General features: G+C 57.0%; 2 protein-coding genes across 2 annotated transcripts in view; one reads left to right on the top strand and one right to left on the bottom strand.

The window, feature by feature from the left end:
• The first annotated feature begins 5 nt into the window (after window positions 1-5).
• GRIN2C (glutamate ionotropic receptor NMDA type subunit 2C) lies at window positions 6-14,844 on the top strand. The gene is made up of 13 exons (XM_074160000.1): window positions 6-495; window positions 4,588-5,011; window positions 6,683-7,278; window positions 7,759-7,873; window positions 8,448-8,659; window positions 8,787-8,955; window positions 9,310-9,463; window positions 10,758-10,883; window positions 10,975-11,204; window positions 11,415-11,575; window positions 12,073-12,260; window positions 12,811-13,043; window positions 13,429-14,844. The coding sequence occupies exons 2-13, from the start codon at window positions 4,604-4,606 to the stop codon at window positions 14,842-14,844; spliced, it is 4,008 nt and encodes a 1,335-aa protein (XP_074016101.1). The 5' UTR covers window positions 6-495; window positions 4,588-4,603.
• A 6,846-nt stretch (window positions 14,845-21,690) lies between these two features.
• TMEM104 (transmembrane protein 104) overlaps window positions 21,691-27,991 on the bottom strand; it is a 40,571-nt gene continuing 34,270 nt past the window's right edge. Inside the window, exon 9 of the mRNA XM_074160285.1 lies at window positions 21,691-22,451. Within this exon, the coding sequence (XP_074016386.1) occupies window positions 21,691-22,451 (761 nt within the window). The remainder of the gene's footprint in view (window positions 22,452-27,991) is intronic.

Below are 27,991 nucleotides of genomic sequence, written 5' to 3'. Positions count from 1 at the left end.
GGCGGCCAGCCCCGAAGTTGCGGCGAGGCGGGAGGACACACGTCCTGTCCTTCCACCGCCCCCGTGCCTCCCCCCCGGTGCCTCCATCCATCCCCGCAGCCCTCCCCAGCGCCGCCGGCTCCTCCCGGCCGTCCCGCCCGGGCAGCTCCTCCGAGTCCCGGTGCGGGGGGGAGATGGCTGCCGGGGCCCGGCGGCCACCGAGACACCTGCTGCCACCGGGCCCCCCCCCGTGCACACCCGCTCCGCTCCCGCTCCCTCCTTCCTCCGCTCCCGTCCCTGCCTCCAGCCGCCGCTGCAGAGCCGCCACCGCCGCCTCCAAGGACGAGCCGGGACCGACGGCGGCCGCTGGACCCCCCCACCAGCCGCGACGGGGGCCGAACCTGCCCCTGGAGGCTACCCCGGAGAAGGAGAGGGCTGGAAAGAGACAAGCCCCCGGTGGGACGAGCAGCCCCGCCGGAGCCGCGGGGCATGTAGGCACCGAGCAGCGGCGGTCCCGTAAGTACCGGCCGGGCTGGGGGCAGCCGGGCACCCGACGGGCTCTGCCGCCGCCCCGGCACCGCCGCCAGTAACTTTTAGGGATGGGGTGGGGGTTTTTTGGGGGGTTCAGGGGTTGCGCTGGCCATTTCCCTCTGCCCCAGCGTCCCCCCGCATCCCCATCCCCGAGAGCTCCCCGTCCCGAGCAGGGGAAGGGAATGAGCCTTAATTCTGGGCACTGCGATGGGGGTTTTCTTCGGGGGGTGAGAGGCAGGAAAAAGAGAGGAGACCTCCCTGGGTGCCACCAGCTCTGTCTCCCCCCTGCCACCTTGCGTAACCCAGCGGCAGGCAGGACACTTGGCGTTTATTTTTGGTTAATCCATATTCGACCTTTTTAAGCTGGTTTTGGTGCGTGCGTGTGCATGGCCCTCACTATCACCCCGGCCCGCAGCCCCCGGCCCGCAACTGTTGCTGCCGGAGGTGCAGACAAGGAATAGGAGGGTGACGAGGAAGAGGAGGGTGATGCTGAGTCGTGGCAGATGAAGGTTGAAAGGAGACAGTCCTCGCTGGGGGCTGCCAGTGCTTCTCTCTCCCGAGTCATCCCCCTGTGTAGGGACAGGGATGGTGACAAGTTGATTTTAGGGAGGTTTTGCTGTTTTCCCTCCTTTTGGGGGGCTCTGTTGAGGTCTCCTTGGTCCACAACGATGTCCCCCACCAGGGCAATGACAAGCTCTGGCACAACCCAGTGCCCTCCCCACTGCCCCCCGTCCTCCCCACATGGCTCCCGCCAGGTTCAGGTTTGCTCTGTCCTTTCCATCCATCGGCAGTCATTTCCCCTCCCCTGGTGCAGGCTGTGCCTTCCCTGTGGTTTTGGGCTCACAGACTTTTTTGGGGGGGATAAGGTTTCTCTTTCTCGAGAAATATTTTGCATTTTGGGGTTTTATTTCTCCCTTTCCCGAGGTCAAAATATCTGCATGAGCTCTACTCGTCTTGAAGCAGGGGAGCGAGGGATGGAGAGAGGGCAAAAAGGAGGTTTAAAATTAGGAGCAAACTTTCCCTGTTGCATTAAAATGACATTTCAGGAGGTGGAGGGAGGTAAGGGCTCAATCGGTGCCTTTAGCAGGAGGTTTCTGTGAGTCTTTGGTTTATCAGGTGAAACTGTGCCTAGGAAAGGGGTTAACCTGCTCCAAACTGCCCCAAAACAACAAAAAGCGAGTGCCAAAGTCACTGAGCAGCTCCATGGGAGCCCTCTGGTCCCTAGGGAGGCTGGGAGGTGGCATTGCCCTGCCTGGGCTCCCAGCTGGGGCCACCTTTCTCCTGCTCCAGCCCGGCCACCAGCTTTTCGCCTGGCTAGAAAACCTCCTTTTGGGAAGGCATTTTCCCAAAGGAGCAATTCCGCAGTGCGTACTACAAGAGGTTGAAAAATGTGGATTTTTTTTAAGTCCATGGGGGCTTTGCTGTGTTGTGCCGAGCAGCCCCAGCTCTGGAAGTAGTGCAGGGATGGGCTTGGATCCTCCTCTACCTCCACCAGTTCCCTGCAATTTGCCTTCCCCACCCTTATCCCCCCCCAAAATCCACATTTTCCCGCACCCCTCTAGCTCGCTCCTAGAAAAAAAAAACACGCTGGAAGCACACAGAGTCGGCTGGGCTGGAGGACCTGACTGCTCTTTGCATCCCAAATTCGGCCATTTTGGAGCAGCCCTGGCTCTGACCCACGCGTGGAGCCCCTGCCAGCCGTGGGCTCTCTGGCCCTAACCCCTCTGTCCTCCTCCGCAGCCACCAAGGGCTGCGACAAGCGGCTTGGCTCTGGTTGGCAGCACCAGATTCCTGGGAAGGATGGAAATACATTCCCCCATTTGTCTCAGCAACGGCTGACCGACGTGGTGGTCCCGTGCCCACCACCTCCTTCTGCCATTGCCGTCACCCTCCAGCTGTGAGGGATGGGGATGCTTTCCACCTGCGGCTCAGTCCAGTGGGAAACCAGTTTGCCCCAACCTGCTCCCAGTTGCAGTCGGCAGTGGAGCAGCCCGTTTAGAAGCAGCACTTGGTGTCACAGGAGGGTTTTGCTGGCCCGTTCTTGGATTACTTGGTGTGACAAGAGGCTTTCAAGCACAGGGAAAAGCTGGGTTGAGGAAGAGGGAGATAAGGGCCCGGGATGGGTGAGGTGCCAGGGCTGGTGTGAGCAAACCTGATCATTTACCACGAGGGCCCGCAGTATATTTAAACGTCCTTGAGGAGGGCTTAGAGGGGCAGAGCTGCTGGGAGAGCGGCTCTGTTTGTTTTGGGTGGCGTGTTGCTCCCCTTCCTCTCTGCTCGGGTAGCTGATGCCGGATTCCCGATGAATTATTTATCACGGGACTAAAAATACTCGGGAATTCGCAGCGAGGAGCGGGTGGCGCGGGCTGCCCTGCCACTGGGCTGGCCGTGCCGGAACATGGGACGCTGCCAGCATGGCATGACTCACCCGCCACCCTATCTGGCCAAGGAGGCCCGGCTGTGGCCATCGGCGTGGCGTCGTGGCTCCTGCAGCCCAGCCGGCTGCGAAGCGGAGTGGTGGTGGGGATGCAGCCGGACAGGGTGAACCCCCCTGGGTGACGGTGGGTGCTTGAGGTGGATGATCTCCTGCCAAAATCCATCTGGCGGAGCGAGATGCTGCCCAGTGAGTGTCGGTTCCCGGCTGCCTGCCTAAGCCCTGCTGGGGTGCAGGAGCGGGACGTGGGGCTTGTGTCCCTGTCTCTCTGGAGGGGACAGCCCTGGTGCTCAAATCTGCACTGTGCAGCTCTTGCAGGGTGTCCAACATGGCAGTTGTTTGGTTTATCTCCTGCGTTTTCAGTCCAACATACTGGCAGTGCCGAGGGGTTGTCCATCACTGCGGCACTGAGGGGTGTTGGGGTGCAGGTCCCCAGGGCAGCCCAGACCCCAAAACCATCCGGGACTCAGCAAGGGGCTCCTCTGGCCGTGTCGAGGACGTGTTAAGCAACAGCAGCTTTTAATTGCAAGTGACGTTTCCGAGCACCAGCTGGCATCTTGCTGCATGGAGCGACACTGGCGTGTGGCCGGTGCCACCGCGGAGGCCTGCTTGTCCCCCCCTGCCACTGCCTGGCATGGCACCGGGGAGATGGCCCTGAGGGCAACAGGGATTGGAGGGGCTCGGATGCCCCTTGCCATGATTTGGTTTTGCTGGAGGGCTCCGAGGATGGGGTAAGCTCCACCTCGGGGGTGCATTGCCATGGGCAGGGGCATGTGCCCCGTCGTCCCCCCCCCTCACCTCCAGGGACTGTCACCCAGCCTGCTGCAAGCTGGACATCTGCAGTCAGTGGGAGACTGGGGATCTGTTGGGGGGACATGCCCAAACACCCCCCCGCCAGAGCCTGGCTTTGGGGTGCAGGTGGCAGAGACACAGCGCGGTGGGTGTCCCAGCCGGGTGGGTGATGCCTGCAGGGGAACGTGCAATGGGGGGTAAAGCCGAGAAGGGGGGAAACCTGAAGGATGGTGTCTGGGGGAGAAACTTGGAGATAAGGGGCCAGGTGGGTGCTTTGGTTGGGATTTGGGAAGCAGCAGCGAGGGGGCTGGGGCAGGGTGATGGGCAGGGGACGGGCAAGGGGACAGGCTGGGGACCGGCTGCTCCGGTGACAGTGTGGTTTGCAAAATCCCAACATGGGGGTTGCAGAGCTGAACCCTCCTTCAAGGGCAAAGCCTCTAAATGTTGAAGGTGGCTGTCAGCTGTGGAGTGAGGCTGCTGCTGTCCCTGTCCCTGGCCGCAGGGACAATAAGGAGCATTGTAGCAGCAATGGCTTTTGGAGGGGTCAGAAGGGCAGAATGGGGTTGGGAGGGGAATGGTGATGGTGGGATGGAGATGGGGTAGTGGTGGGAAGGGGGGGGACCGGCTGGGAATTGTTAGTATTTGGTGTGGCTGGGGAGAAGGGACATGGCACTGGGGTGGTGGGTACAACCCTGTGGTCATGTCCAGCTTCCAAAGGATGAGAGTCCCCCTCTCTCTCTGGGGTCAACCCGCCCTGGTGCTGCCCTGGGGTGGTGGGGAGGGATGGGGCAAGTGGGGCTGGAGGTCCTGGTGGGTGGCCAGACTCCAGGGGTTGTGTCCCGTCCTGGCAGGGACGCAGCGGTGGACATGGGCAGAGCGCCGGCACACACTCTGCTACTGTCGATGGTGCTGGGCTGCTCGGCTGCCTTCACGGACCTCCTGCTGCCGGGTCCCGAGGAACCGGTGGTCAACGTGGCCGTGGTGTTTGGGGGCACGTCCTACCCGCTGCACATCCGCTCCCGCCTGAGTCCCCAGAGCTTCCTGGACATGCCCCTGGAGATCCACCCCATCACAGTCGTCGTCAACAACACCAACCCCAGCACCCTCCTCACCCAGATCTGTGACATCCTCGCTAGCCACAAGATCCACGGCATCGTCTTTGAGGACAACGTCGGCACGGAGGCTGTGGCCCAGATCCTTGACTTCATCTCCTCCCAGACCCGGGTCCCTGTCATCAGCATCAGCGGGGGGTCTGCCGTGGTCCTGACCCCAAAGGTGAGGTGTTCTCTGGGGGTTATTTCCAGGGGTGGTGGGAGAAATTAGGGGTTGTTAGGGAGGGGCAGAGATGGGATGTGAAATCCTGAAAGGCAGAGGAGCTGCTTGGCTGCAGCGCAGGGGCTCGTGGTCAGGAAGAGGCAGTGGCCATGGCAGTGTGGCCAGCTGGGGTGGTGGGATGTGGGAGAGGACTTCAGAGAGGGGTCCTTGTCAGTGGGATATGGCAGGGGACTTTAGTGCCCCATGGAAGGAACTTCCCTGGTGTCCTGCTGCCCGTCCCCTCCAGTCTGTGCCCACTATAGGGTGCCATGGTCATGGCACCAGGCCTACCAGGGCAGTGGCAGGGTTGGCATGTCCCCATCCTCCTCCCTCCATGCCTACTGTGTCTGGATGCAGCCCTGAAATGGCCGGGCAGGCAGCATGGAGAGCCCTCACTCGGCTGCGGCAGTCATCTCAGGTGCACCATGGGCTCAGACAGGATTTTTGGCTTCTCTGCTCCTCGCCAGTGTCAGACGCTGTCACTGTCACTGTCATTGTCACCTGCCTGCCGGGAAGCGCTGGCAGCAAGGAGAGCTGGAGCTGGGCTGGAGGGTGCTGGGTGGGCAGTGGTGGGCTGAAGAGATGCTCCCATCCCTGCCAGGGAGGAGATTTGGATTGTCTCCTCCTGGCTGCTCGTCTCACTCTACCCAGCCTGGGCACCAGAGGGGTCTCAGCACTGGCTCCTTCCCATGGCAGCATCAGCAGCCCCCATGGTGGAGACCCTGCCTCTCCTCAGGGCACTGCTTTCATGCTGTGGCTGCTCAGAGGTTTTGGGGTCTAAACCCTCTGGATGCTCTGCCCACACCGACTGGTGCTCCTGGACCACTGTGAGCTGCTGCTTGCTGTGGGTGGGTGGCAGTGGGTGCAGTGGGCTCAGGTGGGTGCAGAGGGCTCAGCTGGAGCCCCGAATGGCTAAAAAAATAGCTGTGGCTTTGCTGTGGTCTGGGTGCTTTTCTGCAGCCGGGGTTGGGTATTGTTGGGGTGGTGGAGGGACCCATGTGAAGACTCAACCTCCTCCTCCTGTGTGTTCGAGGGCTCCAACAGCTCCCGCTCCCTGGCTGGGACTCTACAGAGCTCATCTCTCTGGCCAGACCACTGGCCTCATGGGAAAAACTACTTCTCTGGAGGTGGAGGGGGTCTGGGTGGCAAAATGCCGCTGCCTGCACACGACCTTCTGCAAATGCCATTCGCTGAATCATTTAAGACAGAATCAGATCAATTAAGATTTGCTAATGAGAGGCCAGATGGCTGGGGAGGTGGGGTGGGAGGGAAGGAGCCACACGGGCTCCGGCAGCAGGTAGCAAGTTGGAGCTAGGATGGGAGTTACTTGCCCGACAGAGCCCTTGCCCCCCTCCCTCTCCTGGATTAAGGAGAAATTATTGGTCTCCTTTGGAAAGCACTGGATGAAATTTTGGTCAACAAGCCGAGAAATGGAGGAGAGGCTGTAGGGCCTGTGGGTTGAGGTTCCTCAGAGACCACCGGTGGATCAGTCCCATTTTGGGTGTCTCCAGCCCATGGACCACACCAGTTCATGGCTCCCTTGACCCTTCGTGGTGGTAAATTCGAGATGACTTGCACAGGAGACTTGGACCATGGTGCTGGAGCAGCACCTGACCCCTTCTCCTCCCACAGGAGCCTGGATCAGCTTTCCTGCAATTGGGTGTCTCCATCGAGCAGCAAATCCAGGTGATTTTCAAGGTGCTGGAGGAATACGACTGGGGTTCCTTCGCTGTCATCACCAGCCTCTATCCAGGCTACAATATCTTCTTGGACGTCATCCGCTCCTTCACGGACGCCAGCTACTTTGGCTGGGAGCTGCAGGAGGTGCTCACCTTTGAGATGAGCCAGGAGCGGAGCAGCTCCAGGACGCAGCGGCTCCTGCGGCAGATCGATGCCCAGGTCCTCATTGTCTACTGCTCGAGGGAGGAAGCTGAGTTTCTCTTTTCCATGGCAGAGCAAGCTGGCCTTGTGGGGCCGGGATACGTCTGGATTGTGCCCAGCCTGACAGTGGGCAACATGGAGGTGCCACCTGCCTCCTTCCCTGTCGGCCTCATCAGCGTGGTGACAGAGAGCTGGAAGCTGAGCCTGAGGCAGAAGGTGCGGGATGGGGTGGCCATCATCGCCATGGGGGCAGCCAGCTTCTTCCGGGCCCACGGCTACCTCCCAGAGGTAGGACAGGACTGCTGGGCCCCTGCCAAGGCCACTGCTGCCAACACCAACTTCTACCGGTGAGGCTTGGGGACCCACTGGGATGGGTGTGAAATGGGGGGAATGGGGAAATGGAGAGGATGGAGCTGGCGGGCAGGGGGGATGATGTTTTCTGTGGGCTGCAGATGGTGGTCTGTACCTCTTGACTCGGTTTCTCCTGAAGCATCTCCCCAGAGCAGCTCTTGCCATGCCTCTCTGTGTCTCAGGAGCCACAAGGACCTCAGGGGGGTGTGTGGTTTCACAGCTCTGCTTTGCAGTGCAGACGTGGCACCTCAGGGCTGCAGTGGCAACCGGTGCATCCCCCACCCTGCAGTGGTCCATCCTTGGTGCTTCCTTGCTGGCAGGGCTTTCTCCAGCCCCCTGCTGCCCCTTGCATAGGGGCTAAAGCTGGTCCCCAGCTCTGTGGGATGTGTGGCAGCCCAGCTGGATTCTGAGGAGGAGGAGGGCTGTATGGGGCTAGACTGCATGGCCAGGGGCTCACAGGTGCTGTGTCCCACCAGGCACCTCCTCAACGTGACGTGGGAGCACAGGGACTTCTCCTTCAATGAAGGTGGCTACCTGGTCAGACCCACCATGGTGGTGATCTCGCTCAACCAGCACCGGCTCTGGGAGATGGTAGGACCCCCAGACCTCCCCCAAGACAGGCATGCTGGGGAGGTGGCGGGGTAGGGTGAGCCTGGGGCTATACACATGCTGGGGTCCCACCTTGGGGCAAGTTGTCTCATGCAAATCCCATGGCTGGTACCAAAGATACCCATGTTGGTGTGGTGGGTCTTCACCAAGGCTCTGCCAAGAACTGGATTTTTTTTCCCTGCAGTTTGGCTGAAAATTTCTAAAAGAGGCAAAAATGCAGGTGCCCACCTCTGGGGAACAGTAGCCAAACACCCAGACCTGAAATGAGCTGTGTGGAGGGGTTTTATTTCCAGTTTAAAAGCATTTTGGGTGAAGTTTGGCTAGGTTTGTGATCACTTAAGCCGGGTACTTGGGGTTCTGGAGGAAACACTTTGCCCCATGATCAGTGGGTGCATGGGGAGGGGGATGCTGAGATGGGGCTCACCATGACTGAGCTCCAACCTAACAATGCTCTGGGAGAAATGAGCCCCAAAGACATGGGCAGGATGAACATGGGACCCTGTGTGACCCCCAGAGCCCCTCACTGGGGTGACGGTGTGCTCTCCCTTGGGGGCAGGTGGGCAAGTGGGAGAAGGGCATCATCCACATGAAGTACCCCGTGTGGCCCCGCTACGGCTCCTTCCTGCAGCCTGTGGCTGATAACCGCCACCTGACAGTGGCCACACTGGAGGAGAGACCCTTTGTCATCGTGGAGAACACGGACCCCAGCACTGGGGTCTGCGTGCGCAACACCGTGCCCTGCCGCAAGCAAACCAACTCCTCCCAGAGGTAAGCAGCGAGGATGGAGCTCAGCAACTTTGGTCACCGCTCCCCATGCTCATGGTGTCCCAGAGGCACTGGGGTAGCTCAGAGCATCTTTGGTTGGACCAACCCATTTTTCCTGGTATGGTTTCAGTGGCGATGGCCTTGTGGACCCTTACACCAAACTGTGCTGCAAGGGCTTCTGCATTGACATCCTGAAGAAGCTGGCCAAGGCAGTGAAGTTCTCCTATGACCTCTACCTGGTGACCAATGGCAAACATGGCAAGATTGTCCGTGGGGTCTGGAACGGCATGATTGGTGAGGTAGGGGTGAGCATGCCCTGGCCTGGGACTTCCCTGCAGAGATGGGATTGGGGGTGTCCATGGTGGGACTCGTCCCTGGGCAGGTGACAGCTTGGCCCAAGGAGCAGGGATGTGTAATCGTAACTCATGCTTATGGACAAGGTTTGGTGGAGGAGAACAAGCAGGGAAATCAGCTGAACATTTATGAACCCACAGCTGCTGTGTTGGTGTCACTGGTCATTTAAGAAGCTAATATAAAAGAAAAGACAAAAGTTAAGGTTGGAAATGCAGGAGATTGGGAAATGTGTGGGGAAGTGGTCTGGGTCCCTCTGCCCATCCACTCGCCCATGCCAAGACCATCTACCCCTTCCCCAGGTGTACTACAAGCGTGCAGACATGGCCATCGGCTCCCTCACCATCAACGAGGAGCGCTCTGAGATCGTGGATTTCTCTGTCCCCTTCGTGGAGACGGGCATCAGCGTCATGGTGGCCAGGAGCAACGGCACCGTTTCCCCCTCCGCCTTCCTGGGTGAGTCGTGTGTCCCTCCCTCTGTCTGGAGGTTCATCCCACGCTTCTGACAAATGCAAATTAGAAATATTATTCAGTTTTAATAACTTTTAAGAAAAAAAAAAGGCTAAGTAATAAGGGAAGGAGATTTTGCTGCCAGCTTTGGGGCTTCCTCCTCCCCTCGACTAAATAATCCTTTTATTATGGAGAGGGAGGCTGGGATCGGTGGTTTCCTCCTCTTCATTACTTGTGTAGAGGAGGGAGGACGTGGAGGGAGACAAAGCGGGGATTTGTCAGCTCTGAGCTCTGCTCTGGGGACCCCTTCTCTGCCACTGTCACCAGAGCCTGTCGATAAGCTGGCTGTAGGAAACTGCCAGTGCTAAAAGTTTTATTTAATGAGTTTTAAAAAAGCAAAGCTGCAGCCTAGGAAGGGGGGAGACTGGCCAAGGTCATCACAAAATTCAGCCTGAGAGCTCAAGCAGGGCTTGAGGCTCTCGGCAAGGGCACAGCGGTGATGTCCCAGCTTGGCTGGAGCTGGGCACATGGGCAGGGAGGATGCGGGTGCCAGGGATGCCGTGGGGTGGGGGACATCACCAGCCTGGGCATATCTTCCCTCTCCTGTCCCCCCCCACGCTGCGGGGCCTGACTTATCCCCAAAGCAGGGGTCACCTTCACCAGTCCCGGGGACAATCGGAGCATCCTGCCCCAGTTTATCAGGGTTGGGGTCTGTGGTCCCCTCACCTCCTGCCTCCCGTGCTAATGAGCCGCATCCCCATCAGGGGAGGCCTCTCCTCCCTGACAGCGAAGGACGCGCTGACAAATGGACCTCGTCAGCTGCATGTTGAGGGCTCAGATGCATCCCCACTGCTCCTGCCGCCCTGTCCCAGCTCATCCTGGGCAGGTGGGGGCTCATCGCCCACCCCCAGATCCCAGGGGCTCTCCCAGAGGCTGAGTGGGACCAGGGGGCTGGTCCTGTGCCTGGTACCAGAGCCATCATGGGGGACAACCCGTAATCCCATGCTCCTGCTGATGACCCTGGAGATGGGCAGCAGCTCATTATCATCTCCCTGATGATGAAAGTCTAATTTTTTGTTCAGGCAGGGAACCATGGCTGCATCCCCCATCTCGCAGAATCCCCCTTCCCTCCTGATTCCCTGTGGATCTGCTTGACCGTGTTGCTGCCAGCCCCTGTCTCCTCTCTGAAGAAGGAGAATATTCAAGAGGATGAGCTCTGCCCATCGGGGGGGGCTCCCGGGGATCCCCAGGGGTCCATGAGGTATCCCAGGGCGCTGACAGTGTCCCACTTACCTTGCAGAGCCCTATAGCCCGGCCGTCTGGGTCATGATGTTTGTGATGTGCCTCACCGTGGTGGCCATCACCGTCTTCGTGTTTGAGTATTTCAGCCCCGTTGGCTACAACCAGAACCTCACCAGTGGCAAGAGTGAGTTGGGGGAGGTGGGAGCTTGGCAGGGGGGACGGGACACATCCCTGGCCACGCTGATGGCTGTCTCCTCTGTCCCCTGTCCCTGCAGGGCCAGGAGGTCCCACCTTCACCATCGGCAAGTCAGTGTGGCTGCTGTGGGCTCTGGTCTTCAACAACTCGGTGCCCATCGAGAACCCCAAGGGCACCACCAGCAAGATCATGGTGCTCATCTGGGCCTTCTTCGCTGTCATCTTCCTCGCCAGCTACACTGCCAACCTGGCTGCCTTCATGATCCAGGAGCAGTACATTGACACCGTGTCAGGGCTGAGCGACAGGAAGGTGGGGCTGACAACTGGGCTGGGATCCCTAAAAAAAAAATAATCCTTTTTTTTGGGTGGAGAGAAGTCTCCAGGTGTCACTGCCAGCCGGCTGGGCATGGGTGGGTGAATGGGGAGGGGGAATATGCTAGGGACATGCTGGGGACGTGGTAGGGACGTGACAGAAACATGGACACCACGTGATGCCGCTCCCCGGGGCTCCCCGTTGCAGTTTCAGAAGCCGCAGGAGCAGTACCCCCCCTTCCGCTTCGGCACCGTCCCCAACGGCAGCACCGAGAGGAACATCCGCAGCAACTACCCCGACATGCACACCCACATGGTGAAGTACAACCAGCGCTCCGTGGAGGACGCCCTCACCAGCCTCAAAATGGGGTACGGCTCCTTCAAATGAACTACAGCTCTCTGGGATGGGGTACAGTGCCTCCCAGATGGGGTAGGGCTTCCTCAACTGGGGTGCAGCCCCCCACAAGTGAGATACGGGCTCCCCAGGCTGGGTACAGCTCTCCCAGATGGGGTATGGCTCTGTGTGGCTTCCTGCATGAAGTGCGGGCCCTCCCAAATGGGGTACAACCCCCTGCAGATGGGTTACAGTTTCACACAGCTCCCTTTAAAAGGGATGCAGCCCCCTCAGTCCGGGTATGGCTCCCCCAGATAGGATGCAGGCCCCCCCCCCCCAGGTTGGGTGCTTCCCCCCTAAGTGGGGTTATAGCTCTCCAAGATAAGGCAGAGACCCCCAAAGAGGACACAGCTTCCTCCAGATGGGCTGAAACTATCCAAAAGGGGTAGAGATCCCCCCAAAAAGGGTACATCCCCCCCCAAAAAAGGGCTGCTGGCCCCACACCTCACCCTTCTTCCTGTTGGTGGGGCAGGAAACTGGACGCCTTCATCTACGATGCAGCGGTGCTCAACTACATGGCGGGCAAGGATGAGGGCTGCAAGCTGGTGACCATCGGCAGCGGGAAGGTGTTTGCCACCACGGGCTATGGCATCGCCCTGCAGAAGGACTCACGTTGGAAGCGAGCCATTGATCTGGCCCTGCTCCAGTTCCTGGGAGATGGTGGGTGCCTGGACAAGCTTAACGCTTGTCCCCATCCTCACCCCACCCCTGCCTGGCAAATTAAACCAGGGACCAGGGCTTTGGTCCCCAGATGCTGTGCCGCCTCCGTGGCTCCTTGCAGGATGCCACCGATGGGCTTCTCCACCAGCTCCTTTCACAGGACATTAAATCCAGCAGCATCTCTCCAGCTGGGTGCTGGGGGTCATTCCCTCTGGGTTCCCTCCTCTTCCTGCAGGTTGTAAAATCCCGGAGATGGCCATGCACAAAATCTGAGGGTCAGGAGGAGAAGCCTGGGAAGGGGATGGCTGGTTGGCACATTGGTGGGGGACAGAGAGAGGAGAGAGCCTTGGAGAAGGACAAGTGACTGGTGGGATGCTCGGGTCAAGGGCAGCAGCAAGGACTGAGCTGATAACAGCTCTGGGGGCTTGGGGGTGGCTTTCTCCTTGTCCAGTCACAGTGGAGTGGGCATGGGCAGGGCCAGTGCTTGGGGACATGATGCCTGGGGGGGACCTTTTTCACCCCCGACACCACTGTGCATGTCTGGCCCCAGGTGAGACCCAGAAACTGGAGACAGTTTGGCTGTCGGGGATCTGCCAGAATGAGAAGAATGAGGTGATGAGCAGCAAGCTGGACATCGACAACATGGCTGGGGTTTTCTATATGCTGCTGGTGGCCATGGGCCTGAGCCTGCTGGTTTTTGCCTGGGAGCACCTCGTCTACTGGAAGCTGCGTCACTCCGTCCCCAAATCCCACAAGCTTGACTTTCTCCTGGCCATCAGCAGGGTGAGTGACGTGGTTGGGGGCTATCAAGGGGCCCAAAGGTTCTCCCACGGTGTCATGGGGATGGGCAAGGCATGATGGGCATCATCGCTTTGACTTGCACAGGAGGTACTGGAGATGTTTGTGCTGATGTGAACTCTCGGCTGGGGAGAAAAGCCAGCTTTTGGGGAAAGGGTTCAGCCCTGGTAATGACCCACATCTATATTAGCATCCCTGGGGAAAGAGGTGAGGGACGATGGTGTCACCCACCCTGGCAGTGCTGGGGATCCGGGGGAGGGGACACTGATGCCGTTAAAACATCTCAGCCTCAGCAGCATCATCTTGATGTGAGTGCAGGACCCCAGAGACCCTGCTGATGGTGGGTCCCCCCCATTCCTTTTCTCGGCAGGGCATCTACAGCTGCTTCAGTGGGGTGCAGACCCTGGCGAGCCCCAGGCGGGCGCCCACCCCGGATGTCACAGCCAGCTCGGCCCAGGCCAACGTGCTGAAGATGCTGCAGGCGGCCAAGGAGATGGTGTCAACGGCCAGTGTGGGCGGCTCGCTGGAGCAGGCCACCCGCACCATTGAGGACTGGAGCAGCCACAGCGAGCGCCTCCAGACCACCTTCTCCCTGAGGACACCCCAGCTGGTGGTGCAGAACAGCACTGGTGCCCACCGGGGCCCCTCCTACAGCATGGCCCCCGCCGAGAGGCCAGGGAGATCCTATGTTCCCAAGGGTGCTCCCCTGGGGTTGCCACTGCCCCAGCCCATCCCTGCGGACTCCCGGCTGCCTGGGGAGGACAAGTGGAGAGGGACAAATGAGCATGTCCCCCGCCTCCTCCACCCCCTGAAGTTTCGGGGTGGCTGTGCAGGGGATGAAGCCCTCCCGGGTTTCCCCCACCTCCTGGTGAAGACAGCCACGGGGGGGGATACTGGGGAGCAGGTACTGATGGGGAACCACATTGGGGCTCCCCTCCCAGCCCCCATGTCTCCCAGGGACCTCCCACCACCGGACATCTACAGGGAGCACAAGCGGCCGGTGGGGCGGGGGGAGCGGCTGCAAAACACCCCCCTGCTCCCAGGGGATGGGGGACACGGGGGCTCGGGGACACTGCCCCGGCTGCTCTCGGCGGCGGAGAAGAGGCGGGAGGTGGGCAGCCCCTTCCTGCCTCCATCCTGCCCTCGTGGAGCCTTCCCCAAAGCCACCAGGACTTGCAGAGCCGGGGGTGAGCCGGCCCGGCCGGAGGCTGCGGTGATGGAGCGGGAGAAGCCGAGCCGGCGGGCGAGCTCGGCCAGGGTGCCGGGGGAGCGGGGCGAGAAGCGGCGAGCCGGGGGGCTGCGACGCTGTGGTGCTGCCCGCCTGCCACCCCGCACCGACGTGCCAGACCTCTTCCCCGAAGCCGAGGCCGGCTACGGCTGTGGCCCCCATTGCCCCCAGGCCACCGGCCGGCTGGCACCGCGCTCGCCCATGGTCAGGCTGCCGTCCTACCGGGAGGCTTGCCGGCAAAACCCCCGTGCCACCGCCACCGTGCCGGCGTGCTCGCCCTACGCCTGCATGAACTCCTACGCTAACCTGCCCCTCTACCTGGGCCACCTCTCGCGGGGGTCCCCGCCGCCCCGTGAGCACCCCAGGGTGCCGGCGGGCTGTGGCCGGGGGACGGGGCGCTGGGACAGTGGCTGCAGAGACTGCGGGAGGCGCGGGGAGCCGGCCTTGCTGCGGGCAGCGGGGACGGAGAGGAGGGACCCGCTGGTGGCCCGTGGGGTGACAAGTCCCTGCGCCGGTGGGTCCTGGCGGCGGGTCTCCAGCCTGGAGTCGGAGGTGTGACGGAGGGGGAACAGGGGGGTGTCTGCACCCCTCTGCCTGCCCTCTGCCCCGGTGTCCCCGTGGGCTGGCCAGCGGCTCCCGGCCGGGCTCCAGCCTCCCAGGGTCCTGCACCACCGGCAGCGGGATGCTCCAAGCGGCTCGGCGGGTCCCGTGCGCTTTGGGGGGGGGGATCAGAGGAGCCTGGCAGGAGCCAGGGCACTCTGGCTTGGACTGTCCCCACAGGCAGGGCTGGCCGGGGACTCGAGAACGCCAAACTCATTGCTGATGTGTTGCCATCACGTTTTGGTTTCATTTAAGGGACTCAAAACGCCATGTCCAGGTCATTAAAAAGACATTTTCAACCAGCTGGGGACCCTTCTTCCATCCGCCAGCAATTAGACTGGGGCTGTCCTTTGAATTACACCCATGTCACGGGGATGCTCATGGTCCTGTGCACCCTCTCCCCACTTTTGTCCCTTTACTGCTGAGCCCCAGAGTTGTCCCACCAGCGGCAGGCAGGCAAAGGCAAACGGCAACTCATTAAACAGCACTGAGGGATAATTGCTTGGGAGCCATGAGGCTGGAGCCGAGCACTGAAGTCGGAGTTACTGCACCCTGCTCGGGTTTTGGGGTGCTGGGCACAGATGGCTGCGAGCTCAGGTTGGCGTGGGATGCTCCCACGGCTGCAAGCCAGGCATGGCACGGCACAGCAGCCCCTGGGAAGATGTGCTGTAGAGGAATAAGAAAAGGAAAAAAAAAAATAATCCTCCCACTTTCCCAGGGCTGATGGAGCCATAAATCAGGTGCGATAGATGAGCTGGTTTTAATTCTTCTCTTGATGTGCGTGTCTAAGGCAGCCCTCGCCCTGCCGGGCTGGTGGGGTGCGGGCAGGGGCAGCCCCCATTTACAGCACCGGGCAGGGGAGAGGGCTTTTGGGCAGCGGGAGATGAGGCTGCCAGGGCCAGGGGCAGCGACCACAGCTTTGCCGGGTGGTACCAGCCCCATCCTGGGGCAGCACCAGGGCCATGTAAAGCTGCCCGTGGTGGGCTGGCAGGCTGTCCCAGGGAGATGCCAACCCTTAGCCCCTCTTGCTGGCTGGTTCGGCACTGCCTGTCTGGATGAACGTCATCCCCCTGAGAAGCTGCTCTAAAGCTGTAGTATTTTTGGGGGGGGGGGGGGTGCTGGCAGCCTCCGAGCATCCGGGGCTGGTAACATGAAGGGGACGATGGCAGGGGCTGCTCCAGGACACCCACCCAACCCTGGGGACAGCTTCAAAGCCCTGGGGAGGTCAGGAAGGGCTTGCCATGTGCAGCCCAGGGTCAGAAGCATTGGCCATGTCTGTCCATCCATCTGTCCGTCAATCCACACACCCATCTGTCTGGGGCTAAATCCAGCCAGTCATTCCCCCCTCCCCATCCCCCAGCCTGGCTGCCATCACATGCTGGTGGCGGCGCTTTAATTCCCTTTACTTATTTATCATTGCAATTGTCTCTTAATTGCTTTGGCAGCCCCTTAGAAGCCTAGTGGCAAGGGAGGGAGGTGCTAGTATATAAATAAAGGCCATAAATAAATAAACTTGGTTGAAGGCTCCAGGATCCTTGCTGGGCTGCCCCAGGTGATGGCACCCATTTGCCCAGGGTGGGTCTCACCAGCCGGGTGCCCTGGATGCCCCCGGGGGTGACAGGCTGGTCCCCAGGAGGCTCCAATGTGCCCTGGGGAGTTTTCCCCCAAATTGTGCATTTCTGGCCCAAGGAAGCCAGTACACACCGCTGCACCTTTGGCTCAGCAGGGTCAGGACCAAGCCTGAGGTGGGGTTGGGGCTGTGAGAACAAAAGAGAGCAGAAAAGGGGAAAAAAAAATAAATATCAAAAATCCCCAACCCACGTTTTAAATTAATTAGTGATGTCCCCAGTGACTCAGCAGAGGCCAAATGGATTTGCTTCATGTTTTATTGAAGGGCTCTGCTGTGGGAGGCTGAGGGCAGAGAGGGACAGGGGGATGGGGTGTTGTGGGGGCTCCCAGGGAAAGTGGCCCCGGGGACGGGTGTTAGCACCCCGTGTAAGGCCAGGGCCATCCTGGGTGCCCCATATGGGTGTCCAGCACCCATGTCCCCTGCCACCATGGTGGCCTTTCCATATCATCTTTATACACTAATCAGGAGGGGTGAGCAGCATTTTTCTCCCATTCCAGTGCCGGGTGGGAGCTGCGTAACGCCCCCCCCTCCACCTCCCTGGGGACCAAGGAAGGGCTGAGCTGCTCCTGCAGCATCCCTTCACCAGGGACAAATCTGCGGGGGAGCAGCAGCCTGGAAGCACCCTCTGACCGGGCTTTCCAGAGCAGGGGTTGGGTAATTTAGTGCTTAACAGCCGCTGAGGGATATTATTTCTTTTTGGTGAAATTGTCTAATCAATCATTTTTTAATTCAGCTGGCTCCGGCACCCGTGCCGCCCTGGGACGCTGCGGGCTGCCATTTATGTGCAAAGAGAAAGAAATACGGCCGGCTCAGTGCTGGCCACCCACCTCGTGGGATCTGCCCCACTGTGGGGGGCAGGCAGTGTCCCCTGGCCAACAGCCTCCCCCGGCACCCACCCCCTGCTTCTGCCAGCTCCGGCATCACCATGGCATGTATTATTTTCACTACCCCCCTCACTTGGCATCGCAAGACCCAGCCTGCTGAGGGAGGGGGGAACAAGGCAGCCCAGCAGGGATCAGCCACGGGGAAGAGGTTTCCAATGGCAAGGACATGCTGGTGGTGCTCTGGTGACGGTGGCCCCGGTGAGGGTGGGTGCTGCTGGTTAAATCATGAATGGTACAACCAGAAAAGATACGGGGCCAGGAAAGTGTTGGTCCCAGTATGGGAAGAGCAGGGTGTTGCTGTGCCTATGCCCAAGGATGCTCGAGAGAGGCACAGCCACCTCCCGGTTCCTGCCTCCTGTCAGCAGCACAAAACCTTCCCTGGGGTCCCATCTGCCCCCCCCCGGCACCCTCAGGGCACAACCCCTTCCCTGCCCTGCTGCGTGGCCATGCATTGCCTTCCCCGGGCTGGGAGAGCCCCTGGGGCCGCAGCACCCTGGGGAGGTCAGCAGGAGCCAGGCAGGTGCTGGCTGCTGGCCCAGTGGAAGAAGCCCTGTGCCCCAGCATGGGGTCACCCGGGCATCACTTTGGCTGCTGGCAGCCCCCGTGGCCAAGCCCCTGTGGGCAGGTGCCCTTCCCCAGGCTGCCGACAGCCCCCGGGGTTGGAGCTGCCCAAACCCACGCTGGGGAAAGGCCGGTGAGCATCATCTCATAAGCCTTCACACAGCTAAAGCCCCCCAAGTGACACATGGCTTCTCAGTGACGTTCACGCCTCCTCTAAACCTGCCTCTCAAGCTCCAAGTTTTTATTTTCCCTTCCCTGGCCGTTACTCTTCCAAGTGCTGCAAAAGACCGACTCCATCCTCGATGCCAGTTTGATCTCAGATTTACAGCCCAAGCCCCGAAATCCTCCGCTGCTTGTGAGGTCCTTCGAGAGAATCACAGCAGAAAGTGTTTATTTCCATCATAAAGATCTGTTTTAATATTTTAACATAAATCAAGCTGCGCTTTATGGTGATAATAAATTTGTTGGCAGAAACTGCCTTTGCAGCCCGAGGCGGTGAAGCAATTCAATTTGTTTGCTTTTAAGTGTAAGGAGCCGTAATTGAGAAGGGGAAAGTACAGATGTTTTAATTGAGTTTCCAGCTACCACCTAGAGTTGCAGGAGGCTAATAGAGAAGAGGTGAGGGTCTCTATTAGCCTCTCCGCTTGCCGTTTCTCCTTGGCCTGCAGCCCCATCAGTCACAACATCCCCCCCACTCTCCCCCAATGAATAGCTGCTCAGTGCACGCAGGGGAGGAGGAAGGGGGTAGAAAAAGAAGGCAGACTAAACCAGATGTATAATGTGCATTTTATTGTTTTTAATCCCATTTTTGGAAAACTAATTACAGTCAGGACAAGCATCACGTGAGAATCGGTAGTAATGAATTGTTAGTGCTGATAACGGCCAAATAAAAATTGACTCATGGGTGATGGGTGAGAGGAGAGAGCTCCCGCCCCACACCGTGCTGGGGTCACCCAGCATCCCCCCAGCCCACCCTCAGGCCACGCTGGCTCCGCTGAGCCATCCCCTTCCCGCTTTCTCCAGTAATTTTTAAGGCATTGCTATGTCATGTTTTATATGAAAAACGTTCTCTCCACCGTAGAGCTTCTTTCCGTTAATCACCCCGATTCCTTGGATAGATTTGTTTTGCTGCTGTGCAAGGACAGCGGGTGTCTGGGAATCTGTGGTTATTTATTTAAGAAAGCACTGATGCTCCCTGGGGACCAGAGTCCTTCTCAGTAAGGTACCACGGCGGAGGCTGGTGTCAGGATGCGAGCCTGCACCGTGCTACTGCATCCGAAGCCTGGTTCCAAGCAGCTCTTAGAGCTAAAGCCCCTTAGAAGTCACTGCCACGCCATGCTGAGGAAGAGAGGTGGCCACCCAGGCCAGGGACGAGAAGGCACATCTTCAAATGTAAGAGATGCAGGAGAGGGGGTGCCAGACTGGGCTCCCTCCCTCCCACCCCAGGGCAAGGCAGGTGGGAGGCTGCCCTGTATGAAACAGGGGCAGGAAGGGAGGGAGACCAAGAGGGAAAGGGAGGATGAGAGGAGATGAAATAAAAGAGAACAGCCCCATTCTCTGGCTGGCAAATGAAACGTGAAGGCAAGAGATGGAAATGGGCACTTGAAGGGATGGAGGCTGAGCCAAGTGCCTTGTAAAGGGCAGGCAGCGCGACAGGAAAGGGCTCAGCCCCCTCCATAAACCCACACCTGCGCACTTGTGCAGAGGAACAGCCCCCGCGGCCTCTCCAGCTTCCCAAAGGCTCATTTCATCAGCATTAAATTCCTCCCTCCAGCTCTGCCCGGCTCCCAGCTGCCTCACAGGTGGCTTCCAGCTAGCTGCCCCATCCGTGCGCCCTTCAACCTACACAGCTACTGTCCCTCTTCTTAAATGAGACACCAGCACCAGCTACCTGTAAGATACCTTGCTGATTTGGCACTGAAGATGCCACAATCAGCTTCCCTGGAGCACTTGGGTTTGTTTAAAACTCACCAGCGAGGGCTGCCAACGCCTGTTTGTCTCATCCTAAACAGTCCCCCCGGATCCTCTCCAAGCAGCTCGGCGAGGACACAGTGGCGGTGCTCAGGCTCAAGAGGTGCAGGGTTTTACTTTAAAAGCCATGAAGTGTTTTTATACAGCTCCAGGTACTTGCATATTCCCCCAGGAGGAGCACTTCAGGTCATATGGAAACGAGAAAGTCCTACTTGAACACAGAGCTTGATTAAAAAGAGCTGCAGTTCAAAGCTTGCTTTAGTGAGCGGTGACACTCAATCCTGCAGCAAGTGCAGAGGGCAAGAGGATCTAATGCTAAGTGACATGCACCTGGCTTTGAACCTGCTTTAAGTAAGAGAGGGTTAAATAGTTCAGGTTAAAACTTTAAAAAGTTCTTCCTTTTGTTTGAAAAACCTGTAGGATCTTTGCCCAAGGGCCTCAGAGCACAGGACCCGGTGCTGTTGGTCTCTGCATGGCATTAGAGCAACCACCAGAAGCCTCAGAAGCAGAGAGTCACCCTCAGCACCGGCTGCCCAAGATGAGAGGCAGCCCAACTCTCAGATAAGCTGAACAGGACCAGCCCAGAGCCCACCTTCTGTACGGGAAGAGAAGGGGGGGGGGGATTCAGCAGGGTTTCAGTTTTTGCTCTCCCGTAGCACCCAGGAGCTCTGCTCCTGCAGGCAGGGCTGAGCCAGGGCACCGCCGCTGCCTCCTGGCACCAGCCCATTCCCTGGAGTTAACACCCACCTTGTTTCAAGGCTAATTACCCAGCACAGGAGGCTGGAAACCCATCAGTGTGCACAGCCAGAGCTCTCCCAGGCCTCGCACGTGTCAGGACTGGCTAATTAGCACTTCCCCAGCACGCACCAATCCTGGCCACTGGAGTCAGGGTCTGGCTGGCCACACTGGCCCCGTGCAAAGGTGAGAAAGGGAGCAGGGCTCCGCCAGCTGCATGCAGGAACCGAGGGACACAAGGCTGTGATTTCCTTCCCAAGGACGAAGAGCTGTGTCCCTGCACGCGTAGGGACATCGCTCCGGCTGGCTGGGGCTGCCACAGCACAGAAGAACAGGGTGAGAAGTGTGCATGTAAACTCCCAGACTGGAGAAATCCAGCTCTAAGCAAAAGATCCCAGCTCCCAGGCAATCCAAGGTGCACAAAACAGGTTAATGCCTCTAGAAAAAAGAAAGTGCAACAGAACAAAAAGTTATTTTTGTCTGAATTAGGGCTATTCCCACCTTAACTTCTTCCCTCATCTGGTACAGGAGGTTGGCTGGGAGGGGTCTCAGCTGAAAGAAAAGACTCAATTCCCACAAACTCCCACTGGATTTTCAATACATGTCACTGCCTTTGGGAGAAGGGACATTTAGCCGCTTAGTGGGGTGTGAAGCCAAGGCTGTCTGCTCTACTGTGTGCTGAGACCCGCAGCACGCAGAGCCCCTGTAGGGACAGAGAGTGACGCTCCAACAGAGCTGAAGGCAGAAATGGCTGGACACTGGTTAATTGCGCAGACTGCCAAGGGCTCAGCCCCGTGGCTTCATATGGTGGGTCTGCGAACCCCCACTGTAACAAGGCTGAGTCCACTCCATCGACACCCAAAACAGAGTGAAGAAAGTCCATTTCCAGGTCTAACCCGTGCCACTAAGCCCATGGCCTGGAAAAATTCCCTTCATGCTGCCTCTGCCCCCCCCTCCACAGAGGGGGAACTGAAATGCCCAAGTCTCTGGAGCCCAGGAGGGAGCGTTGCTGCCACCCTCACATCAGAGTTTTGACTCGCTCAGGACAATGTTTGCAGTCACAAACACAAAGCAAGAGAAGCCCCATATGAGCACGAACACAATCCAGAAGGTGTGTCGGAAAGGGGAGAGGTGCTTGTTAACCGTCCCGCTGCCGAAGACCAGCTGAGTGTCCTTCCGACTGCAGTACGCGAGGAAAGCCGGGATGAGATACTGGATCCCGTTCCCAGCATAGGCTCCTGTGATGCCCACCAAGGACTCTAGATCGTGGGTGCAGAAAGCCACCAGCACTGGGGGAATCAGCGTGATGGCAGGAAAGACAATCCTGTCCACCACCCACGGGTAGGTCCCCCCTTCTCTGTGGAAAAGGGTCTTCCAGTTGTTGCGCAGGGTCACTGCGATGATGGGGAAGTTGGTGCTGATGGTGAAGACAGGGAAGAGGCCCAGGAAGTAGCGAATGAAGGCAACGTTGATGATCTCGCAGTTGGTGAAGTTGAGTGTGTACATGTCCATGAGGGTGTCATTGCGGAAGCAGTAAATGGCAGTGAAGGACAGAAGGCTGTAGAAAGCCAGGATCAGGACGTAATCGAGCAGCACAAGCTTGTTGACATGCTTCTTCTTGGAGATGGGTGTGATGAGGGATGGCAGGGAGTGCTGGCACATGAAGGAGTAGACGCACACCCCAAAGAGATTGCGGATGCCTGACAGCTGGGCCATGGATGGGTGACCTTCAGCTTGGCCTCTGCTGATGCGGATGAGGGCCAGAATAATCATGAGGATGAAAGCTGGAGAAAGAGAGAAGGTTACAGGTCAAGCCCAGGTCCGCACTCCCCACAACCCTCCTCCCATTGGCACCAGCTCTCTCTCCTGCTCCACAGGAGCATCTCCTTATCTCTGGAGGAGGCGGTACATCAAAGGCAAGATACACAGGAATTAATCACGACTTGCATTTAGTGCTAGTCAGCAGATAAGGGAATGGGCTTGGGACTGCCTTTGGCAGGCATCTCCCTCCAGTCTCCCACCCCTGATAGCAAACAGTGCTCTGGGCCCTTCAGGAGAATAACACTGACACGGCTGGCTGAGTCCATCGCCATGAAGGGTCTCAGATGCTTCTGCCACGCACCTTGGCTACATACCACCATTTAGAAATGGCTTAAAGGTGTTTGAGCTTTGACCTCTGAAGGAAGAGAAGATTAAACCTGGCTGCAGTCAACCCCAGTAATATTCCTACACATCTGCAACTGGACTAATGTTTCCAAGACCTCACCCACGTACACAGGCAGATGCACGGGATCAGCAGCAGCTACTACCGAGCTTCCCCGTCCCTGAGATCTGTCAAGCACCATAGAGCAAGAACTAGCCAGCCATTTCCCGGGCAGGAGGAACAGGCTGTCTGTAGTTAATCCCAGGGTAGAGAAGCCAGTCTGGAAGGGACTAGAGCAGCACTGTAAGACTGCTATTAAAATTCATCACTTCCAGGCACAAAGTCTGCTCGTCTACCCTTCACTTATGTCAGGGAAAAGCCTAACAACATTTTACAAAGCTTATCACAAAAAGTGACGTGCTATGGACAAAAAAAAAAAATGAATTGAGGAGATTGGGCTAATGCCCTTATTTACTCCGCCAGTGGAAATTTGAGCCAGAAGCAGTTACTGCTAGACTTTTATTCCTAGCATGGCACATAAAACCAGCAGAAAACTAATTCTGGTGTCACAGAAATCACATCAACCTAGGAAAGATGATCATCAGCTGCTGGAGTTAACAAGGAACAGGGGAAAAAAAAGCCCTGCCCTGGGCAGCAAGCAGCAAGATTTACAGGCTGGTGCTGGCAATGGATGGGCCACTGTGGCTTGTGCAGAGCTGTCTCCTGCGCTGTTGTGAGGCATCGGAGCAGAGCCGTGAGTTATCAGGTAATGAAAAAAAATAACAAAATGCTGAGACTACTGCTATAGACAACTTTGAATGTCATAAATATAAATACAGAGGAATTAAACAGAGCAGCGCACAGTCCTGCGGCCAAGCCCATAGAAGGCTGGCCACCGGTGCTCTGGGCCGGGCAGGCTCACGGTGGGGTGACAGAGACACGGGCTTGTTCTGTGCCCAGTACTGCTCTGCCTGAGACAGGTGGCTGGAGATGAGAAACCCTGGCAGGGATGGGACGAGAAGGGACAGTTACAGACCAGTTAGCAAACACTGCCTCTTTTGTCCCCAGTGAGACTGGATTAACCTTACTGAACATTTGCTCCCAGTGCTCTCCGAATCCTAATTTCTCTGCTCAAAACAACCCTCCTTTTCTTCCCCCTGGCAAACACTGGCTTTGTGCTGAGCCCTTACTGAGCCACACACGGTATTTCATCTCATGCTGCCTCAGGAAATGTCTCGCTTCCCACTGTTTCCCAGTGACAGGGTGAGTTGATGAACACTGGACTGGAGAGATGACAGCATCACCATGGCACCATGAAGGCCAGGCCACTTTGGGAGTGTTGGGCTCTATTTACTCCCCCAAGAGCAGTCACAGGGGACTATGGAAAGCAACAGCTCATTGCTCTGAGGGTGTGCAATTCCCCTCGCCTTCACTCAAGCCAGCAAGCAAGGGGCACTGAGAACACAGGTATGGTTGTTGTGCTTCCCCTGTTGCTCCCAAAGGGGAGACGCTTCCCAGCCATATCTGCTCCGGCAAGATGAGCTGAGGGCTGTGTTCCAGGTGATGTGACATTGGCTGCGCTCCCCAGGCTTGCACCAGCTACAAGGAAAAGAAGGTGCCCTGGGCAATAAGACAAACCAGGTTAGGCAGCTCTGGACATACACTGAGACTGTTCCTTTCCCTCTCGCTTAGGAGAGGTGGTCAGCCTCTGCGGTCCAGTCCTGGTTCTGGACTGGAGGTAACTGCACAAGTCTTGCACCTCTTCTCCCATACACAAAACAGTAAATCTCTACCTGCTCTGCTCAGCAGAGCAAAGAGTGAACTATTTCCATCCCCCAACTCACTCTCACCACTGGATCAAAGCCCTGCTTCCTGCACCAGTGCTAACAGGACCAGTCCAGGGGAACTCCCAGGCTGGCACCCCATCCTCAGAGCATCTCTCAAAGACTCACAGGCTCTCCTCTGCCCTGACACATGCTTTTCTGGCAGAGAGCACTGAAGGAACAGAATTCCTGTTGATTTCCTAGCTGATGGATAGAAGTTTTTGCCTTAAACAGCTAGAATTCATAATCTCTGGTTTTCCTTAAATACTTCTTTCAGAAATCAAACATATTAAAGTCACAAGGAGCAATGATCCAATACTAAGATCTAAACTGGTACTGTTTCCAACAAGGCAAGCTGTGTCCCTCCTGCCCTAGCGCTAGTGCTCTGCAAATGCATGACCCTTGAGAGCAGTGATGCTGGCTAAACTGGAAGCCTCCCCTGTGCAATTCCAGCCCTGGAGAAGACAACAGCAGCCCTGCCCCATCAGCTGTGTTTTCTCTCACTCCCTGCGGCAGAAGAGTCTCTCACTCCTGGAACCGGAGAGCAAACACATTTGCATGCCAGATTTATCTGCCTGTCCCTGGGAGGAGGCAAGCCCAAAAATGAAACTCTGAAACCTAGTTATGCTGGATGATAAATCAAGATGAAAAGAAGATGACAGACTCTGACTGACAGGCAGCTTTGAGCAGGCAAGAGGCAGCTCAGGATCCTGCAGGTACACACAAAGCTCCTGCTCTCATCCTCCTCTACCCGGGACACCAGGCTGAAGGCAAGAGTCACACCACACTATTTCAAGTCACCTACAGTTGCCACATAAACTGTCCGACAGCATTGCTTCACCACAAGGACCCTGGCAAAGTCATGGGTTCATAAAAAAAAGCCTCACTCCATTGCTGTATATGCAGGACAGAGGACATAAGCAACATGCTCCAGGGAGGAGAGACCTTCAGATACCACGACCAACAGCACCCAGACCCACAAAGGGAGGTGGACAGCAATGCTACCATGGATTATTAGTAGGTTTCATGGAAACTTTGTTTTAAAACTTGTTTTATACAAGTATTTAAAATGCAATCAAGGGTTTCGCTTGTCGTGATTTTTCAACAGTGTCAGACCCACTCCAAACTCACAGACACCACAGAGGGGCTTTGCAGTTAACAAGGCACAGAGGACACTTCCGCTCATCTCACCTTCTCTCCTCTAGAGGTCTGAGCACCCTTTTTACTGAAGGATGTAAGTGAAGCTGGGGGGGATGGAGGGGTGAGGGGGAGGTATGCCATAAAGGAAAAGTTGTGATGAGTTTCATCACCACTGTCCAACTGCCTCCCATAGAGACCCCTCCTCTCAATCTTTGAGGAGCAAACACTGGCTCTTCTCAGACGATGCAGACCTTGCAGACAGCTACTGCTGCCAGTCCTGCCTGACTCAGGAGATGTCAATCCTGAGACCGAGCAGCTCTGCTGTGGGTCTTGCAGGTGGAAGAAGGATGAATATGGATGAGCAGACATCCAAATATGAGCACTTCGGGAGAATATGGGAGTCTGGGGATTACAAAAAGAAAAATACATTTTTTGTGAGCTTTAATGGAAGCATAAGAGACCTGCAGAGAAGTGAAGATAATTTAGCCATTCTAAGTTTAAGGATTGTTTTGCAGAGTCAGGGCAAACACATTCGCAAATGAAAAATGCTGGTTTGTCCATGAGCTTCATCTCTCTGCAGACAGACCACTGCAGGAAAAAAGAAGTCCAAGGCTGAAACACGTTTTTTCCACACACACCCCAACCCCCCTGCATCATGGTAGGTTGCTGGAAGAATTAGTCATGCTCAAAATGAGTTTCTGGCTTAGCCCCCCCGCCTTTGCATCCCTGGCAAGACACTATGCTTTTGAGATGTTTCACCTGGTGCTCCACGTCTGTCTCTCTATTGGCATGTAGAAAATAATGGAGAAGACCTCGAATTGAGCCATGCTGGGAAACAGGGGGGAGAGAGATGTGCTGTCATGGAAAGAGGTGGCTTGGCAAGGGGGAAGCAAGCTCAGAAGTGAGATTCTGCAGAACCATGATGTTGGATAACCTCTCTGTGATCCCAGGAAGGAGGGCTAGAGACAGACAATGCTTCGCAGGTTCAACAGTGAACTTCAACCTTCAAACCATTGGTTCCAGTTTAAACAAGGATGATTTACTGGCTCTAGAAAGCATGGGGGCAAATGGCCACAAACCAGGGGTAAGTGAAAGAGTTACTGGGGAAAAAAAATAGAACAAAGGTTACATGACAACCACCTGTATGTTGAGTCAGAAAGGTGAAGACATCCATTCACCACAGCTCGAGCCACAGCTTCTCCAACTCTGTCCCTAACTCTCATTCCTCCTCCCAGGAGGAAAGCCTGGCAAGAACATCACTGTACCTGCCTGCCACCCCTTCCAGGGACCCAGAGAGGCAGCGGGGTGCAGCCACCCCACCATCAGCAGAGCAGCCCATGCCTGGCTGCTCCCCTACCCCCACCCACAGCCATTAGTTTAAGCTGGCGCTGCCGACACATTTGCGGCAGGACCATCCGTCACTGCCGGCTGACGGCGTGACAGAGCTTTCTTGTCGAAGCGGAGAATCAATATGCCAGGAAATAATGATAATGAATCACCCTTTCACAATGCATGCCACTTGCTTCCTTTTTCATACATTAGGTGGCATGATGGATTCCAAGAGGAGGACGTTTCCCTGAGCTAGCTTCCTGAGCCTATTCTCTTTGGAAGGAGGAAGATCTCTCCCCACCTTAACCTTGATCCTGATCCTCCCATGGAGCTGAAACACAGATGACCACTCCTAAACAGAGGAACAGATCTCATTTAGTTTAACTTTAGGCAGCTCTTTCAGGACAGAGGGCGTAAAAGCAAAAGCATCTTCTCTGTACATACTGAGTAGCACAGCATCACGTCACGACAGTCTTAGCTCCTGCATCCCCACCCAACACTCGTGTTGTCTACTTCACTACCGACGTCTTTCCAGGATGCTGGTGTCCCCCCTCAGAGCCAGCTGCCTTCTATCAGTTTTTTGGGCAAGTTTAAGAGCCCACCACAACTCTGGATCTGCCAGGTATTATGGATGCTGTGGTATTTGAAGTATTAAAACATGTCTGGAGTTCACCATGCTGGCAGAACAAAGTATCTGAAATTAAGACATTGATTCTTAAATTTAAGACACAGTTACCCAGTTTTTCCTGCAGAAGCTATATCCTGTCACTTGTTCATGACCTCCAGCTCTCCGTAAACTCTAGAACAGCAACTGATAAATTTCTCCAACCTTCAGAGGAGGTTTCTATATGAAATGCCAGTAAAGAGGTAACATGAAAACCAGGTTTGC

This window comes from Numenius arquata, chromosome 17 (assembly GCF_964106895.1).
Source record: "Numenius arquata chromosome 17, bNumArq3.hap1.1, whole genome shotgun sequence".
Taxonomy (NCBI): domain Eukaryota; kingdom Metazoa; phylum Chordata; class Aves; order Charadriiformes; family Scolopacidae; genus Numenius; species Numenius arquata.
Note: the sequence above shows the minus strand (reverse complement) of the source record. Positions and strands in the feature narration are given on the sequence as shown.

Coding starts and splice junctions, on each gene's coding strand:
- GRIN2C (XM_074160000.1), top strand. CDS start 4,604: ATGGGCAGAGCGCCGGCACACACTCTGCTACTGTCGATGGTGCTGGGC. Junction 5,012..6,682: donor CCGTGGTCCTGACCCCAAAG/GTGAGGTGTTCT, acceptor CTCCTCCCACAG/GAGCCTGGATCAGCTTTCCT. Junction 11,576..12,072: donor CTCACCAGCCTCAAAATGGG/GTACGGCTCCTT, acceptor TTGGTGGGGCAG/GAAACTGGACGCCTTCATCT.